The sequence below is a fragment of the Necator americanus genome, chromosome I (assembly GCF_031761385.1).
Source record: "Necator americanus strain Aroian chromosome I, whole genome shotgun sequence".
NCBI lineage: Eukaryota > Metazoa > Nematoda > Chromadorea > Rhabditida > Ancylostomatidae > Necator > Necator americanus.
Genome location: NC_087371.1, coordinates 2,552,695 through 2,570,716, shown reverse-complemented (window position 1 = coordinate 2,570,716; position 18,022 = coordinate 2,552,695). Strand labels below are relative to the sequence as shown.

Below are 18,022 nucleotides of genomic sequence, written 5' to 3'. Positions count from 1 at the left end.
TATTGCGGGCGTGTTGCGTTTGTCCGTGCATTTAAATTTTTATTTATTATATTGAATTACCTCTCATATCAAATTATTGCTTAGTATATTAAATAACTTTCTATATACAAATATTTTATGTAACTTATCTCGCTACCGAAGTGTGTCCTAGGCCCCTCGATGTAATCGAGACGATTTAATGGTTGATGCATGTTTCGCTTTCTAATTCATCAAATTATAAACTTATTGTTTTTTTCTATAAATATGAATGAGTTGGGCAAAACTAAACGAGGCAACCTAAACGGAAATAATTTCTCCTATGTTATGTCAGAACGTTCTATTTGCGTTCACGCATCGCTACTATTCATGGATGGCGAAGAAACGGATGTTTTATATTATAATGCTGTGCGCATTAACAATTAAAAATATAAGAATTCGCTACATTTTAGCCTTGCATCTTACAGTTTTTCAAAGCGCCGGAACTGTTTTTTTTAATCGATCAATATATTTATTGTTAAAATAACGGCGAAACGTTTTTTCCATGTTCGTGACCACACACAAACACCACAACTGACTTTGCACAGCAGCCATTGTTCTTATCGGTGCTTAGACGCGTGCGATAACGCTAAAGCTATTCAAGCCACATACATTCGTAAGCAAAACCTTCTATTTCTACGTAAAGCTGTAGGTTTTTCTTTGTGATTAGCGTTGTGTTTACTTGCGGGTTTCCGGGTTTCATCTAATCTGCTCTGCGATTAACAGCAGAAATTTCTTGGATATCTTCTAATTATTCATGCGGATAAAGTACGAGACAGCTAGATTCCTGCTGAAATGACTAAAAAAAGCACTTGATTAGTGATTTCTGTAGGTTTTAAGGTTATCTTTCTTTCAACACATCAATTCTCAGATATTAATTGGATATTCCGTATGTTTTTTCTCTTTTTTAACAGCAGATTTTCCCGTTAAATGGACTAAGAGTTTCGTGTTGACGGGATTATGGCTTCAGGCGACGATAGCGAGGACGCAGTAATCGTTACGGCTAACATTTGTTTCCTGTAGAAAACACACACATCGAGAAAGTACATCAGCAGATTGAGTCTCCACAGCGATTTTCGCCCATTAAGAGGATGTGTCACGAAATTGATGATTTTGGGACCTTTTCACGAACAGATAGGGGTAGGGGTGTGATTTACGGGTGTGATTGTGACCAATACTAACCCCTCTCTCCCTAGTGATCCAGAAAGCGTGTGCAACGCATATTTGATCCAGTTTCTTTAACGTTGTAACTTATTACGTAATAAAGAGCGGACAATTCTGCCCACCTGCACAAACGTTAAGATTTCTTTCGTTCTATTGTACCTAACAAGTTGCATCGTAGTTGATACCGAGTCTTTTTCTCTTTTTCTTTAAAGGAAATAAGAACTCAGTCCCTCAATAAAGAGGTCCTTTTGGCAACCGTCCAAAAATGGAGGGGTCCCTTCGCCAATCATTCAGAAGTGAAGGTGGTCCCTTCGGCAACCGTCCAAAAGTGAAGGGGTCCGAGTACCGGCTCCGACTATCGTGTATATGGCTCTACCCTTACCTACTCATGGAGAGATCCCAATCTTGTCGATTTCGTGATGTGCTGCCATTAAATCAGCGGTTGTTATTAAAAATGGATAGGTGATGGAGCTTGGAGTGCTTGGAATGTTTTAAAGCTTCAAAAGATCTTCAGGATGGCTTTGTTCCAATAAAGTCGAGGATTGATTAACTCAGGGGTTATTTACGAGTTGTATGTTCTCTGACATTCTGTCAAAAGTTATTTTAGCATGTAAGATGTACAATCAGTTGTTCAGCTATTAGTTGAGCGCATTGTTTTTGTAAATAGTTCTTAGCAGGCTAACCGAGTGACCTTTTCATAGTTTTAAACGGAGATGCACGCATGCATCGCCACATATCCTATTGCCTGCTTCCGTTCATCTTTACTGCTGCAAATTTATAGCCTTCTAACATCGGATTTGTTTACGTATGTGTGGCTGACGATGGAGGCTATTTCTTGTCGTTTTGTTTTCCTTCATGACCTAATAAAAAATGAATAAACTGTAAAAGAACGCTTTGAAGGAGTAATCAGCTCTCTATCTATTGCTTTTTTTCTGAACTCAAAGAAATAGAATGCATTTTTGTAGGTATTCACTTAATCGTTTAAACATTCATGCTTGAGGCTGAATAGTGAGAGCGTTCCAAAATAAATGTGGGTTTTTTCGCTAACGGCTAATCGTAAAAAGATATTCGCATAATAATTTAAAAGTGGTTCCAGAAGTGTAGTTACGAGCTGAACCAACAACACGATTTTAATTCCTAGGACTCATACGTAGCCGTTAAGTATCCTTTTTTTTTGTTTGCGCGAAAATACTACGCTAACTTTTGATCCTTCATAGTTTCCTGCTCCCGACGTCTGAATGTTTGCCGTGAATCCTTTTACCGTTCGTCCACTTGAATCCTGACAATTGTGCACAGGTGTCGAGATGTTTACCCAATAGGTGGACATGAAAAAAACATTGAAAAAAATCGTGGAAAGGTATGAAAGAGAGGGATTGATTTTTTTTATTGAGAAAAGTATTTTATTAATAAGTATTAATGTAATATTTTTGTCCTTTATATTGGTTATATTAATCAAATTTAGATCAGATTATTGATTTCCTTTCTTTCGACATTTCTCATATGAAGACTGCAAAATCTCAGTTACGCCTTATCCGTTCCGAAGTTTACTTCCTTAAGGAACTATGAATGACAGGTGAATTAACCATTTTGTTTCCTTCGTGGAAATTTAAAAAAAAAAAGTTTGTTTGTGAAAGGTGCCAAAAATTACCTAATTCTTCATTTATAATGACCAAGAATTGAATTAGTTCTAATTCGGTTTCTGAAGTTCAATCCAGTAGGTACAAATGCTTGTCTAATTAGGTAAACTGATGCCAATAGGTGTTCTTAAGACCTGTGATTCCTGGATTTGTAGAAGATGGGTTGGGATTTTTGCTGCCATGCTAGAAATCTACATCTTGAACCCTCCCTACTAGTGCAAGGAACGTATCATCGAAAATTTCCTCAATTGCTGCCTTTAAGAGGAGCGCTGTACGCACTTAGTGTTGAAATTCTTTTCAATTTCGTTTTGGGTGTGAATGTTATCAGATTTTTGTTTTAAGCTTAGATTTAGAGGATGTTTGGTGAAAATGTGCAGATGGGATGACTGATCCCTGACCCTGATTTACCAAACATCTTCCTCCTCCTCTTTTTATGTGCTGATCTTATCGCAGTCCAGTCGATACAGAATAAAAACGATTGCCAATGGTTTTTTTTTTTCTCGTGAACATTAACTAGTGAAATAATACATCAAAACAAACGGCCGTTCTCAGCAAAACAACTGTGGGTGCGCTTTTAAGCTCTTTTTTATTGCTGTTCCTCTTTTTGAATCATCTTAAAATTTTGCTGAAAATAATTCGAGAACAAGCTGTAGTGTATGCTATTTTAGAGCGATTTTGTTGTTTTCTGTGTTGATTCTCATTGTATCGATCGGATCAACTTTCAAGCAGATTGATTGATTGATTCAAGAAGTAAAATCATATCAAAATTGTTGCAATAAAACGAAGATGTTGCTGCTTTGAGATGATTGAGGATGGTTGCCCTTGTTCTTTTGCAATGATTGTGCAGTAAATTTGATTATCACGCTGAGCCATTAGTCAGATCAAACTTTTTCTTCTGCTCTATTACTAATGACTGCACAACGGAAGCAGAAGCGTACTTAGTTCATTACTGAGGAGATTTCCTTGATTTCGGTCATTTCACGTATACATCTATGCGTGCAGCTAAGATTCTGAGTAGTATGGATATGTAGGGGTGTTCCATTTACCTCGCCGTTGAGTTCCTTCGAAATATTTCAGTCTTGTTCCTTACGTTTTGCTTGCATCATTTTTTGTTTTCTCGTTATGTTTCACGGAAAGAATAAATGTGATCGCGTTTATCTCCTTTTTTCTTTTTTCTTTTCCTGCTGGCATTAGTTATTTTCCGATCAACCAGCTACTTTTTTCAACTGTTTGGGAAGGGATCTTTCTCCTTCATTAGGCTGAAAAGAATTTTAGAGAGTGAGAAAAGAGTGATCTTCGTAATTATGCAAATAGTTACATTGTTTATTTATGTGTAATGGAGAGAAAAAAGAAAGAGGAGAGCGAGAGCTCACAGCAGGAAGCGGAGCTCATGAACTAGTCGGTGATATTAAATACGGTATTATCATTCCTCGTAGGTTCTCGTTTACTTACGAATTGTCATCAAATTCATTTCACGAGAGGATCTTTATTCTTTGTTTATCTTAATATCCGAACAATTGTTCCTCTTCTACCGAGAAACTCGAAACTTAACCCTGCGGTGCTGACCGTCGGCCATATTTGGAATTTTAAACCGTGACTTAAACTGACTTTTTCAGATGTGGCGGTGGGAGGGCTCACAGCGAGTTATACTACTGGCATGTGGTTCGTTCAATCCACCGACAATAATGCATATGAGAATGATGGAAGTCGCTCGGGATCATCTAGAAAAACAACTGAACTGCACCGTTCTGGAAGGCCTGCTCAGTCCTGTGGCCGATTCGTTCAACAAACCGAACCTCGCCTCCGCACATCATCGTCTGGCGATGGTTGAAGCGGCGGTTTCGCATTCCTCATGGCTTCGAGCAGATGGATGGGAATGTCGACAGAAGACGTGGTCACGGACCTTATCCGTTCTTCAGCATCATCATCAGGTGGCCAAAGAACGTCTACGCAATGATGTACGTCTCGCGCTGGTGGTCGGTGGTGATGTTGTGGATTCATTCACCAGAATTCTTCCGAATGGCGAGAATCTATGGCATCCGAATGATGTTCGTGATATTATCACAAAATTTGGACTTATTGTAATTAAACGTGAAGGTGCCGATCCGTTAGGGACTCTACGATCCATGTCAATTCTACGTGATGTTGTTGATCAAGTGCTTATATTGGCTGATGATGTTTGTCCGTGTAGTGTCAGTTCAACTAATATACGTAATGCAATTGCAGCTAAACGATCTATAATGTATAGTACTCCATTTGCAGTTGTTGAATATATTCGAAAATTTGGTCTTTATACGTCTAGCAATTCTAGCAATCATCATTTCACTGTACCATCCAAATAACTGATGTATGTGTTTTTTTTTTTTAAATTGTGATGTTTATGTTACGTGATTGAATCACGATTAGGGTGCTACATGTTTGAGTTTTGAGAACATCAAAGTTGGACTAGTCAGGTGCTTAACACTATGGAGAACCGATATTATGGATTCAGGGGAAACTATCGAGTCCATGCTGAACGGTGGATGCAGTGGGAAATTTCCTGATCCACGCTGAAGCACGCTGAATTCAAATGTGTTGTGTATACTGATGAAAGTAAACAAAACGACTCGGAAGTGTCCCTTCGAATCCCGTCAACATCACCAGAGCTCTGATGATCTTTGTGGGTGCGTGTATTTTTGTCTCATTGTCGACGTGAAAATTTGTTATTTAAAACGATTCGGGTTATTTTTTGTTGTCCAATGGATGTTAAAGACTTAATTTTATGAGTTATGAGTCACTTTCGAAGAGTTCTCTATTTACACGTTTTGGAATCTCGTTTTCACTTTTTTATGAGAATTAACTTGTTGAATTTAGTTTTATTTATTGTTTAACAAGTACATAATGACAAGAAAAGCTTATAAGAAGTTGTTGTGGGCATTTCCCCCCTTCCCCCCTGAATGGGATTATGAGAAAACGGGGAAGCTGTTGCTAAGTAGTGTGTACGGGTCTTCCCTGCAATATGCATTCATTGCCGTTCGTTTCCGAGAGAGAAATCTAGCTTTGTATTTAAAATATTCCTCTGTTAATCGTTGCTACTTTGGAAATTTTGAAAATGAGTAAGTTCAGTAAGAGAAGAAGTCTAATTCGGTTAATTTTTCAAAAAATATTAGAGACAGCTGGTCATCTGGATGTGCAGCTCTCATCTCATGTCTTTTGAGAATTTTCTTTTGTTGTACTACTTTATTAGAGCAAATGAATATTCGAATGATCTTATAATTATCGGAACTCCTTCCAAACTGGATGCTGTCTCGTTCTCCTATTTATGAACGTTAGGTCACCGAACGTATACTGCCTAACTACTCTTACCAGAAGTTATGCACCCCTATCGATTAATAGAATGTCGATGATTCATATTACATTCTTCTTCTTTTTCTTCTTTTTTGAAAATTCTATAAAGTAATTCACCATCTGTTGTCTCCTCTTTACATTAATATGTTGTTCATTTGCAGTTTCTTTTCTTAGAAATTTTGATTTATTTTGTATAAATAAATCTATTAGTAGCTTCTTTGGTGTTCTGTTAAATGGTGAATGAGCCCTGGAAAATATAACGCGACGGAGTTTTTTTAGGGTTTCAAGTAATTGTGGGGAGGGTGGGGCGAGGGGTTGGGTTGCCGGATTGTTCCAGCAATCACAGCGACAGCAATAGCGCCATATGGGATAAGGCACCATTCGCAATGGTGTTAGCCTCTTTTCGTGACAGATGTTCCCATCGGACCCACATTCGTAGCCCCCCAAATCAATAGCATTGTTAACGCAGCTTTGGCTCATCCTTTTCCTGTTTGTTGAGCAGTACTAGCGCACAGCTTCGGGTACGGGCTGTTTTCAACTGCTTCACCACATCACTCATTACAGATATGGAGGTAGCGAAGGACACGGATCCTCCTAATTCGGGTCCCGTAACCATCCGTGCTCACTTCATTCCGGAACCGACAACTGCGCGAATCGTTGACGATAGAGATGTGGATGAAAAAGGTATGTTTTTGGGAATAAATCCTACAAGTCCTCCTGGTTTTTTATTCCTCTAAAAAGGATATCTCGATCCCTTCAACGTGGAAGTGAGGTATGGAGTCAAATTTTCTGCTTGCATTCTTTCTCATTCGTTTGTTTTCTTCCTTCATTCGTACAGAATCTGATTAAAATTTTCTTTAAAATATGACTACTTCGGGAATGGATAGAGACAATTTTCCAATTTTTTTTTCGGTTTTTGTCTTATACAAAGTTGAACTTCATGTGTGTTTGGGATCTGACAACCCACAGAATCAATCGACTCATTCATTGTCCTGCATACATTCGGGATTTATTTCTCACGATTCAAACTAGCTTCTATCTGTGTGCCATCTGTAAGAAATTCGTCAATGTAGAAGAGTTTTGTTATGTTTCGTCGAGTGCATGCGTGTGAAATGTTTTGCTTCGTCGCGAAAATTAAAAGCAAAAATTCCAACAAATGACGTTTCTTTTCATTGAAATATTGTTATATGGGAGGAGAACACGCCATCAATATTCTGCTCATTCGAACTTTTAATGGGAATTCCGTGGAGAGAGTTCTTTTGAGTTCTTTCCCTTTCATTATATAGCTTCCATCGCTGTGCACTTTATTGCTTTCTTCTAGTCATTCTTGAAATTTTCTAACATATTTCCGGATTTCCTGAAGATAAAAGTAGTAACACACGTGTCATAGTCCGGTTAAAACGACCTGAAGCTCTGTGAAGTTGCTCAGGCGGCTTGCTTGGAGCGGCACGGTGGAGCGTAGCGGTTGAGATCGAGGTAGGACAGTCGCCAGTTTCATTCCGACTGCAACGGTGCTAGCGATGGTCCCACCTCGATCTAAACCGCTAAGTTGTACCTTGCCGTTTCGAGCTCAGCTGCTTACGCAACTGTGCTGAGCTTCAGGTCATTTTGACTTGACTATGTTAATCATTACAAAGATTTTCAATAAATATTCTTTTTTTGTATGATATGATGGTTGCTTCATTGATCCTTTATCGTTGAAGCCATGACTTTTATTCAGAACACTCAAACTAACCTTAGCAAATCTAATTGAGCTAATATGGCTGGTCATTACTCATTAAAACCACGACATTACAAAATATTCCTGTGATTGACAAATGAGATCCCCAAGTGGTAACAAATTCTCAGAGTGGGAATTCAGTCGCTACAGTCGCTCGCAGGGAAACAACTTAGCTTACAGTCGTGTCAAAACTACTTGAAGCCTGGTGCAAATTGCATAAGTGACGCAATATTGGGACCCTCACTCATCGCAGACGTCCGATTGGAAGTAGCTTTTATGTTTTTTTCTTTTCGATTGTACATTCAAGGTGAGTTATATTTGTCCCAATGACCGCGACGCATGTGGCGCAACGCAAGCATTTTCTCCACTTTACAGGGGCTCTTCCTACTCTGTCCAAATCCAGAGCTTTCTATAGAAATCGAAAGTGACTATAAAATGTAAGCGATAAGCTGGGAGTAGCTGTTTATCCAGTAAAGAGTTAAGAGTGAAATTTATCAGAATTAAAACAGCCAGCCGCAATCTTTTTCGCGCTGTTTTTTTTAAAAATCAATTTTTAATTTTATCCGTTATTAGTGGAACTTTTGGTTTTCAAATTCGAAAGGTTTAAACTCGACAAAAGTGTGAGGTAGTGCTACGTCCAGGCTTCTTACGGCGTATGTGTTTGAGATAGACTAGGGAAACAGTTTTTAAATCAAGGAGGGCAGGGCAAGAATAATATTTTCACTGATCTAAAGTTTGAATATTTGAAGTTGGAATTAATTTGTGGTGAAAATCGAAGATTTCCTGTTTAATTGATTACAATTAATAGTTTCTAATTGGTGCGCAATTTGAATCGATGAGCATCGTGTTTTTTTTTATCGCGGTCTATTCTATGATGATCTGGTTTATATTGTATCATATGCGGTGGATTCTGGCTATGCCTGGAGCAGCGCATGTGCGCAACGCAGTAAATAAACGTGTTAAGTTTAATTCGCTTGTTTGTTGAATGCGTACTCTAAAATTTAATTGGATTTGTACTATTTTTCCATCCGGTAAACAAATTTTTCGCGCTGATTCACCGCAATTCTTCGTTTCTCCTTCGGTAAAATGCTTTGTTTTTCCTTCGATGTGCAGCGCATTCTCTCGTGGGAGTTCCAAGATTTTTTTGTTTTTATGTTCCTTCTTCGTTTCGTGACAAGTACTCAGTTTTCCTCTAGAATATTGCTTTTGCAAGGGAATCCCCCATATCTCTTTGTCGTTTATGCATTTGAAAAATTGTGCAAGTTTTTCCTGGGAACTTGCGCCTTTCCTTGGGACATATTATTCTACCCGCTTGAAATTAAAAATGATGTCGAGGATTTCTTTTTCTCATGCGGTTTTTCCCTCTGCAAGTCCTCTCCTGCATCGCTAATGACCCGATTCCGTTGTCCCATCTTAGTGCAGAGTTTCGAGTGTGCTAGTAAACATTGACGCTGTAATGTGTGTTCAGTTGTTTCGTCGTGGCGACTTTTCCTCGTTACGTGTGCGAACATTCGGCGGATCTATTGGTGTGGATTCCCAAGAAGTTTTTGTCGACAGGATTTTTTTCGATTTTTAACTTTTCCTCTGTCCCTATACCAGTTTAAACCCTTCCTGCCGAGCTCATATTTGAAATGAATAAATTCCTGGATTTGATATGGTGTCATTTGCAGTGAAAGTGCTTGTCATTGCACTGAACAACTGCTGCTTGGTACACAATGTACTCAGTGCAGTTCATCATGGTCAGGGGATTCTGCTATTCTCGCGTAATCGAGGGGAAATACATGTGTTTCCGAGCAATTTTTCTACAATTGACATTATCCAGAAGAGGATTTTCATGGAACTCTCATTTAATGGAAAAGGGATTCACTTGTTGTTTTCATGGCAACTTCCATTTTCCTCCTATCTAACTCAGATATGGTTTCAATAGTCCTTTATCTCGGATTAATCTAAAATCTAAAGGAAAATTTGTTTATGAACGTGCACGCTACGTGCGAACAATGTCCCAAGTTCTATGTTGCGGGTTTTGGTCCCAACACGAACTTCGGCACCGTACACCTTGACTGTGTTTTATTGACTTCTATCAGTTGTTCCCCTATTATGGCTGCGTTTTGGTCCTAACACGAACTTCGGTACCGTACACCTTGACTGTGTTTTATTGACTTCTATCAGTCGTTCCCCTATTATGGCTGCGTTTTAGTCCTAACACGAACCGCTTGGTACTGTGTCGCAGTTTTCTGTGTTCTATTGACTTTTATCAGTAATTTCCTCCTGTAGTTCTTTACTTCCGTCATTTTTGGTGAAATAGACTTCTTTTTGGGAAGTATCTTGTAAAAGGGGCAGTGTTTGGGTTTAGTTTATGGAATTGGGGCGGGTGGTCGTTGGAGTTCGTTTAACTCGAGGGTTCGAAACCGCCCTAGTGCAAACCAAACCTTTCATCCCTCCGAGGTCGATAAATTGATATCAGACTTGTCTGGGAGGATGAAAACACTGACCTGATCATCGGCTGGCCCCGGCAAGTCATTGTATAGGTCAACACGCGTTCCAAAACGTCAACGATTACGAATTCCAGTAAAAGCGCCTTGGCGCATCCTGAACGGATTGATACGCCAGTGACTTTATCCTCCATCCTTTTTATGGAATTACTAATTCTACTTCAAGAGCTCTCTAGAACGTTTTGGTCTTACTTTGCATGATTTTTCCCTCGCTCCACAGACTTGCAGAAGTAGACTTATCTGTCCATTATTTCCTTCTTTTCTTGTTTTTTTTCGCTTTCTTTTTTCGTTCGCGCAAAGTACAAATCGGCACATGCATCGTATAAACGCGTCATAAAACAAAAGCAGAAAATACGTAGATTTTACAACGTAGGAATTTTCTTTTCCTTTCACTTTAAAACTACGAAAAAAAAAACGTCAGCTCTCCGCTCTGTAGATGTAATTGATATCCTCTATTGACGGGTTTTTCTTTAACGTCGACGTCGTCGAAGGTCGTCCAGATAAGTTCGGGTTTTATGTCTGCGATAAATTTTGTGCGTTTTTTTTGCTTTATCTCCATTGGAAATGAATCGCTCGTATTTGGTACCCTTTGTACTGATCCAGATATACAGTCGCTCTGTACGCAGTTTGGATTGGTTTTGTATTTTTGTCTTCCGGTGGTGCCAAGGATTGACGTCAAGCTCCTCAGACGTTGCTTTTGCCATTTCTTCTTAGAACTACAGCTCGTTGCCCCCTAGGTTTTTTCGAATCGTAATCGGCTTTGAAGTTCCTCCTCCGAGGTCACACTCGTTATCCTCGGTGTTTGAAGTCGAGCTTGAGCAATTTTTCAAGTGCCACCCCTTTGTCCCGTCCGACGTGCTCCACAAATACTCATCGTTACATGTTTTTCTTAGGATTTTTCTTTAATTGATAAGATTTCTCAATGGATTTATATAATTGAGTAAAAATGTGAAGAATGATACTTTTATCAAACACAAAAATGTAGATTTATAATACCACTTCATTTCTTTTTTTAATTTAATTTTTATTTAAATTTATATTTGTACAAATTTATGCAAATTCATTTAAAAAATAACTACTTTCTTTTTTTTTCGATATAGGACCGTTTGGAAAACGGCAGAGACGTGATTTACATTTGCAGTGCTTATCATATAGTTAAAATAGCCACTCCGGGGAGTTTTGATAAAATTTTCGGAAATTACGATGTGTGCAGAACCCCATAGTAAGCATTTTCACTTGAGTACATGGCCAAAAAAGCAAGTGAATTAAAATGAATAAAATTGCCAAAATAAATGATTTTTTTTCTCGAAATTTCGATAGAAAAAGGTTCGAAAAATAATTTCGATAGAAAAAGGTTCTGTGTGTAACTAGTCCGATCCTACGAAATCCGTTTGCAAAATTCCAAAATCGATTAGTTTTACTTGTTATTGGGATTTGTTGTATTGTTGTCATTGTCAATTTTGTGACGTGTTGCTCTTAATCTATCCAGGAATCTATACTTATTTACATCTTTTTCGATTTTTCTCTAGTAAAAGAAAATTTTTAGCGATTTTTTGCTAAATGCATTTAACTAGAATACGGAGTTTGTCTTCATTTTGTCTTTGTTTCGTTTCAAAATCCAGTTTTTTTTTTGTGGTTAAATTTAAATGTTAGATTTTGATAATATCAGTCAGAGGTCTCTAATTCTGTGTCTATTCTATCTGTCCTATGTCATCTGTCTTTTTCCCTCGAATAAACGATTCTCATGTTTTATGTTAAGTTTATGTTTGCAGGTGGTGTTTTACAACTTAGAGCCCGGAACGAACTCTTTATGAGTTTCGGCGCTCACATGGTGGTTCTTTGCTGAGAGCTGAGCACTTTCGGAGAGAGTGAGAGAGAGAGGGAGAGAGAGAAAGAGAGGAAGAGGAGGAACAAAAAAGGAAGGAAAGAGCAGAAAAGAGAGGACCGTGAGTTAGACTTGAAGAATTAAATTTAAAAAAATAACAATTGAATGATGATAATTAATGAATAACTAAGTGGTGAGGTAAATCCTTAAATAACCAGGGATATAATAATCACATTCAAATTTTTATTTTTTCTCAGTCGAAGGAAAAACGTAGGTTTCAAGGTAGGAAATAGAAATTGGAAGCTCATATTTTTCTTCAACCATTTCTTCTTCAATTTTCCTGATATTTCGCGTGAAAGGCGTTCAGAAAACAGCAATGCTTCTTCTGGTTTTTTTGAATATATTTTGGTACATATTTTGGTATTTTTGAGCTATTGCAGCCTACAAAAAGATGATTTGTTCAGAGTTTTATTTTCTATTATATATATATATATATAATGATTTTTGATCGCTTAGACAAGGTTGGTAGATGATTTGGACTCCGAATCTTGAAGCTTTAGCGACTTTTACTTTTTTTTTTCGAGAAAAAAACGGTCTTTTAAAAACGCAAGTACTGTTGTAGGTTGTTCCGAGCAAAGTATATTCTACTTTTTTATATACTTTCGGGCTTTAGTGAATTGCACAGTTTTGCATACAGGATAAACGAAGCTTGTGTTATTTGCAGTTTGCTTATACGTAGGTTGTGGTAGGTCGTTGTAGCGGTTACCGTAGTCAGCTGCGCGCAATGTTGTAGTCTTCTGGAGGTTTGATGTGTTTTTTTTTCATAAGATGGATACGTTTCCATGAGAGGTAAATTTTACTCACAATCCCCACATTTGCTGACGTATTAATTTTAATTTTAATTTTTTAAAATCAATTTTAAATCATGGTTTAACGTTAATTTATCATTTATTCATCAATTTTCTAAACAACTTTTGTAACTACATATTCTATATATGTGTGATATCGTACAAAGGGAAAATTTCCTTGCATACTCGGATCCTCAACCTCTTTGAGCCTCCGGAGAGGTGAGAAAATGAGTTTTAGCCGATTCTTACAGCATTGCTGGAGCCTTATACTTCATGTGAAAAACACACAGAAGTTTTTTTTTCGTGCAAATTTAATATTAAGACCACAGAGAGGAAAAGAAAAACTCCTCAAGAAATTGAAGAAAAATTGATTGACGGATATACTCCAACTCTTGTTTTTTTTCCTTGAAACGCATGAAATTTCTCTCAAATGAGGAAAAATAAGGACAAGAACATCATCATTCTATTCCTAAGATCTTAATATGCTTCTTACTTCATTTTCACTCGGACTTTTCTTTCCCAGGATGGTCACTTGTTTTTTTTTTCGTAGAAATTTTTAATATGAATCTATTTGAAGCAGCTATTAGGTTGAGGCTATTTGTAAACGCTGACTCAGGAATGCGCTAATCAATACTTGTGGAATTTTTGCTTGTTTTCCCTTCTGAACCCTCAAATAAATTCCACATTTGTTTTGTTGAGGAACGTGGACACGTTTTGTGGATTTATTGGACAATTAACATCCCGAAAAAATTGCTTGCGTGGCATCCGTCTGGAAAAAAGATGGGAAAATCGGCCGGTTTCCGTTTTATTGCTTTGCTTGGAAATCGATTAACACTGAAATAAAGGAATATTTCACTTCTATAAAGCTTGTTATTGATCACAGCCTATATTTTCACCTTATCCTTGGATTTTAGCTTGGCTGTAGGTGCACAGAGCTTCCCTAACCATGTCTTTGTAGAACTGTAGCAGAGTCTGTGCACAGCAGGTGACGTCATCTTTGAAATTTAAAATTTATCTCTCAATATTTATTGTTAAAATTTGGAAGAATATATAAAACATATAAATAATAATAGAAATTAGAAAATTACTATAAATAATAATTAGAAATTAGAGATTTAAGAAGATATAATAAATGTAGAATAATATAAGTGGTGAAAAAAAATAAAAAAAAAAACTATTCACAAATTTATTGATCGAATTAATTATCGCAAGTGACTAATGTACTTGAGAAAAAAATTGAAAATGGAAAAATTTGTCTTGAAAAAAGGTGAAAATTGTCATTAGCTAAGAATTAGGCCCTAAACTACAATAAACTATACTTGATTTTCTGCCGTACGTCAGTTGATGGTTAGGGAAATTCGAAGAAAAAAATCAATCAATACTTCCCAGAATGATGAGTGCTTGTAGACGCTTCGTTAAGCAGAAACATGATTATTAAGATGTACTCTTCGGCTACTTTTTTGCCTTAAAGTGTCATTTAGCGGAATTGAAGAACTTTTATTCATAAACGAAAAACCAATCACTTCGAACTCGTTCCACATGTCTCTCCTATTTTCCCTGATCAGGATTGTGCCACACACTAGAAAAGGGTGTGTTTGTTCATTTGTTTTGCTTGTTTTCTCTTGCTAAAATACACAACTTTTTTTCTAAAAAAAGTATTCCAATACTTTTTTAAAGTATTCCAATGTCGTCATCGATGGATGGTGCTTCACGAACCGTTGAGGTGACCTTTTCATCGTTGGGAGAAATTCGATCGGTACGAAGAACAAAAAAAAAGAACTAGACTTTCCTTACGTTTTCTTTCCACACTGCTCTGCATCTTTTGCAAAAAAAAACTAGAAAGATTTAGTCTTAGACGAGTGTATTTTTGTAGAAGATTGTTTTTTGCTCTTTTTTCTCGATCAATTTCGGTTACCTTTTTTTTTGTCATTTTTACATATTTTTCCCCGTTTCTTCTGCTCAACTTATTGATTTGATGGGGCCACAGACCCCGGTTGTTTCTCCGGTGATGCTCGGTGTAGTTTGGTGTGTTTCGCTGATTATTGATTTCTAACCGATTAACTCTGGACCGAATTTTGATGTTCCTACAATTTTATGGATGGAAATTTTCGTTTCTCGTAACGTATCTCAAATTTTTTGGAAAATTCTTTGCATCTTAGTTACTTGGGAAAAAAAAAAGTTACCAGTTCATAGTATGATTTTCGTTTCACGTCTTCTTTCAAAATAGGAGGTATTTCTATTTGTTCACTTCAAATTTGTTCCGAATCCAATTTTGTTGGTCCTTTAGTTTTGTGGTTTCGAGGTTCTACATCCCTGACTAGGAATTCCAAATATTTCAGAGAAAAACCCACTAGTTCGTCACATAATTTTCTTTTCACGTCTTCTTTCAAAGTAAAGGATTTATTTGTATGTTCCCTCAAAATTTGTGCGGAGCCCAATTTTGATGGTTTTTTTAGTTTTGTGATTTCGAGCTTCTATAGCTCCGATTTGAAATTTCAAGTATTTCAAGGTTTTTTCAAACAATATATTTGTATTTTAGGAGCGTTCATATGTTCCTGCAGAGGTTTTTTCGGTTTTTTGTCCGAAAATTACATTAAATTTGGATTTTTTTAATCTGTGGTAAAGATAATGATATGTTTTTCACAATAATAATACACAATGCTACATACATAGCTATTGATTGATCTTGCTTACGCTATAGGCAAGATTGATATTGATCTTCGTTAGCAGTGAACGACGTGTTGGCGTAATCGCGTTCGTCAAAGCTCGGCTGGAAAAAAATCAAAATCATCAGTGACTTATCCTCTCAAGCGCCTCATCATCCTACAGAAAACATTCAATCGATAGGCGAACTCAAAAGACAGCGTATCGGCCGGTGCTTACCTCATTTGTTGAAATTTTGGTAACGTAACAGATCACCACCACCACCTTTTCACGTCTTCTTTCAAAGTAGACCTTATTTTTAATTAGTTCACTTCAAATTTGCTTCGAAACCAATTTTTGTGGTCCTTTTTTCTGGTGATTTTGAGCTTCTATAGCTGTGATTTGGAATTCCAAGTATTTCAAAGTTTTTTCGTTGGAATATTTGTAATACAACAATATAATGTAATAATACAATATAATATAATATAATATAATAGTGTAATAATATAATAGTAAGGGCGGGTGTGGCGCGTTCGGTTAGAGGTCCGTTGTAGCCACACGCTCGAGGGTTCGAATCCGCCCTAGTGCTCACCAAGCCTTTCATCCCTCCGGGCTCGATAAATTGGTACCAGACGTGTCTGTGAGGATAAAAACACAGACTTGATCATCGGTTGGTCCCCGCAAGTCATTGTAGAGGCCCAACACGCGTTCCAAAATCTCATCGATCACGAATTCCAGCAAAAGGCGTTGGCGCATCCGAGGTGGATTGATACGCCAGTGACTTTACCCTTTTATCCTTTAATATAATAGTAATATAATAATATAATATAACAATGTAATATAATAATAATAAAATACCTAATAATATAATAGAATAATATACCTAAACTATGAATCACAAGGGTTTCTTTTCCTGAATTGTATTTGTAATACAACAATATAATGTAATAATATAATATTAATATAATAATATAATAATAATGTAATATGTAATAATATAATAGGATAATATACCACAACTATGAATCACAAGGGTGTCTTTCCCTGAAAGAGACCCGACTCCCCGTTCCGTAGATCAAAACTCGCCAGATTTTGAGACTGCGGTAGCTCGTCTGCAATCGCACTAATCCTTTCTGTTAATTTTTTATTCTTGGCAGTTATCCAAAATCCCTCCGGTGTTCTGCGCGTTATGATCTTGGACTATAACGCTACAGCTTTCTGTGGTGCTCTTTTTTTTTTGTGGCGGTGATAGTGGTACGGTAATGGTGTGACTGAAACTGAAAATACGGTGGAATTTCATTGAAATATATTCTCTGGAATTGCGGAACTGCACAATGTTCGACATGCAGTCAGCTTGCAACCGGGCATACTGTGGATTATGTTTTTCCTTTTCTTTTTCCTCCTCATCGCCTTAATCTCTGAACTACAACGATTGTTGAAGTGAAGTGGTTTGTGTGCGTTTGTGCAGCAGCCGCCGTGGTTGAACACAACGGCGGCGGCGGCGGGGCTTTGGTCGCTCGCTCTTGTTTTAGAACGCTTGAAGAGACGGCGTGGATATCTACAAAACCCGTAGAATTGCAGCCGTTATTAGTCGGAGTTTTTTTTTCGCCTTCTGAAACATTTCTTCTGGAAAATCTTCTTCCTTTCTTGCTTTTTGAGGAAATTTCTCGTGTTTGAGGTGTTCTATTTTGCGCACTCGTGATTATGCTCATTACTTATTATGCACAATTATGCACGAATATTGGTCTGTTTTTTTTTGGTTCCCCTCCTGAAATATTTCTTCCGGGAAATCTTTTTTTCCTGTATCAGGAAATTTCTTGGATTCGAGTTTTTGTGATAATGTTCAGTAGATCGCTAAACTATGGAAAGAGGGCTTGTGGAAGAATTTTTATATTTTATTCCCTTCGAAATGTGTTAAATGTGTTTTGGCGGTGGGAAATTCTCTTCGTTTGAAGATCGTTTATGTTTGACAAGCGATGTGTTGAAATAAGCGTTCTCTGTTCGGCATAATCCTGGTCGGAATTTTTCATTCAGTATAATTTTCCAATATTTTGTGAAGTTGTTGAACTTCCTCTTCTTTGAATCCTTGATTTTCCCGCGTACAATTTCCTTTGAATCGAATTTTGTGACATCGCCGTGTCCAGCGGGAAATGTACAGAACGTTCGCAACCTCGATTCCTAACCGAGCGCTGTCTTTTCCAGAACTTTCCGGATGTCTGCGGTGAGACTGGGAACTTAGCACATGCTTAGGTCAGATATTTATTGACTCATAGCTGAAAACGTGAGGGAAAACGCAGATCAGCCTGGAATAACGTCATGCTGTGATCTTATCATTTGTCGCTTCGATCGAT

At 37.4% G+C, this 18,022-nt stretch overlaps 2 protein-coding genes across 3 annotated transcripts in view; both read left to right on the top strand.

Annotated features, from left to right (window-relative positions):
• Positions 1-4,432: 4,432 nt before the first annotated feature.
• RB195_004272 (uncharacterized protein) lies at positions 4,433-5,158 on the top strand (the record flags this gene model as incomplete). The annotated part of the gene is made up of 1 exon (XM_013440264.2): positions 4,433-5,158. The coding sequence occupies one exon, from the start codon at positions 4,433-4,435 to the stop codon at positions 5,156-5,158; it is 726 nt and encodes a 241-aa protein (XP_013295718.1).
• A 1,551-nt stretch (positions 5,159-6,709) lies between these two features.
• Positions 6,710-18,022, top strand: part of RB195_004271 (uncharacterized protein) — a gene marked incomplete at both ends in the record, with an annotated part of 60,117 nt that continues 48,804 nt past the window's right edge. For both annotated transcript variants that reach the window (XM_064181623.1, XM_064181622.1), the window contains one exon: positions 6,710-6,827. In XM_064181623.1, the coding sequence (XP_064033301.1) occupies positions 6,710-6,827 (118 nt within the window). The remainder of the gene's footprint in view (positions 6,828-18,022) is intronic.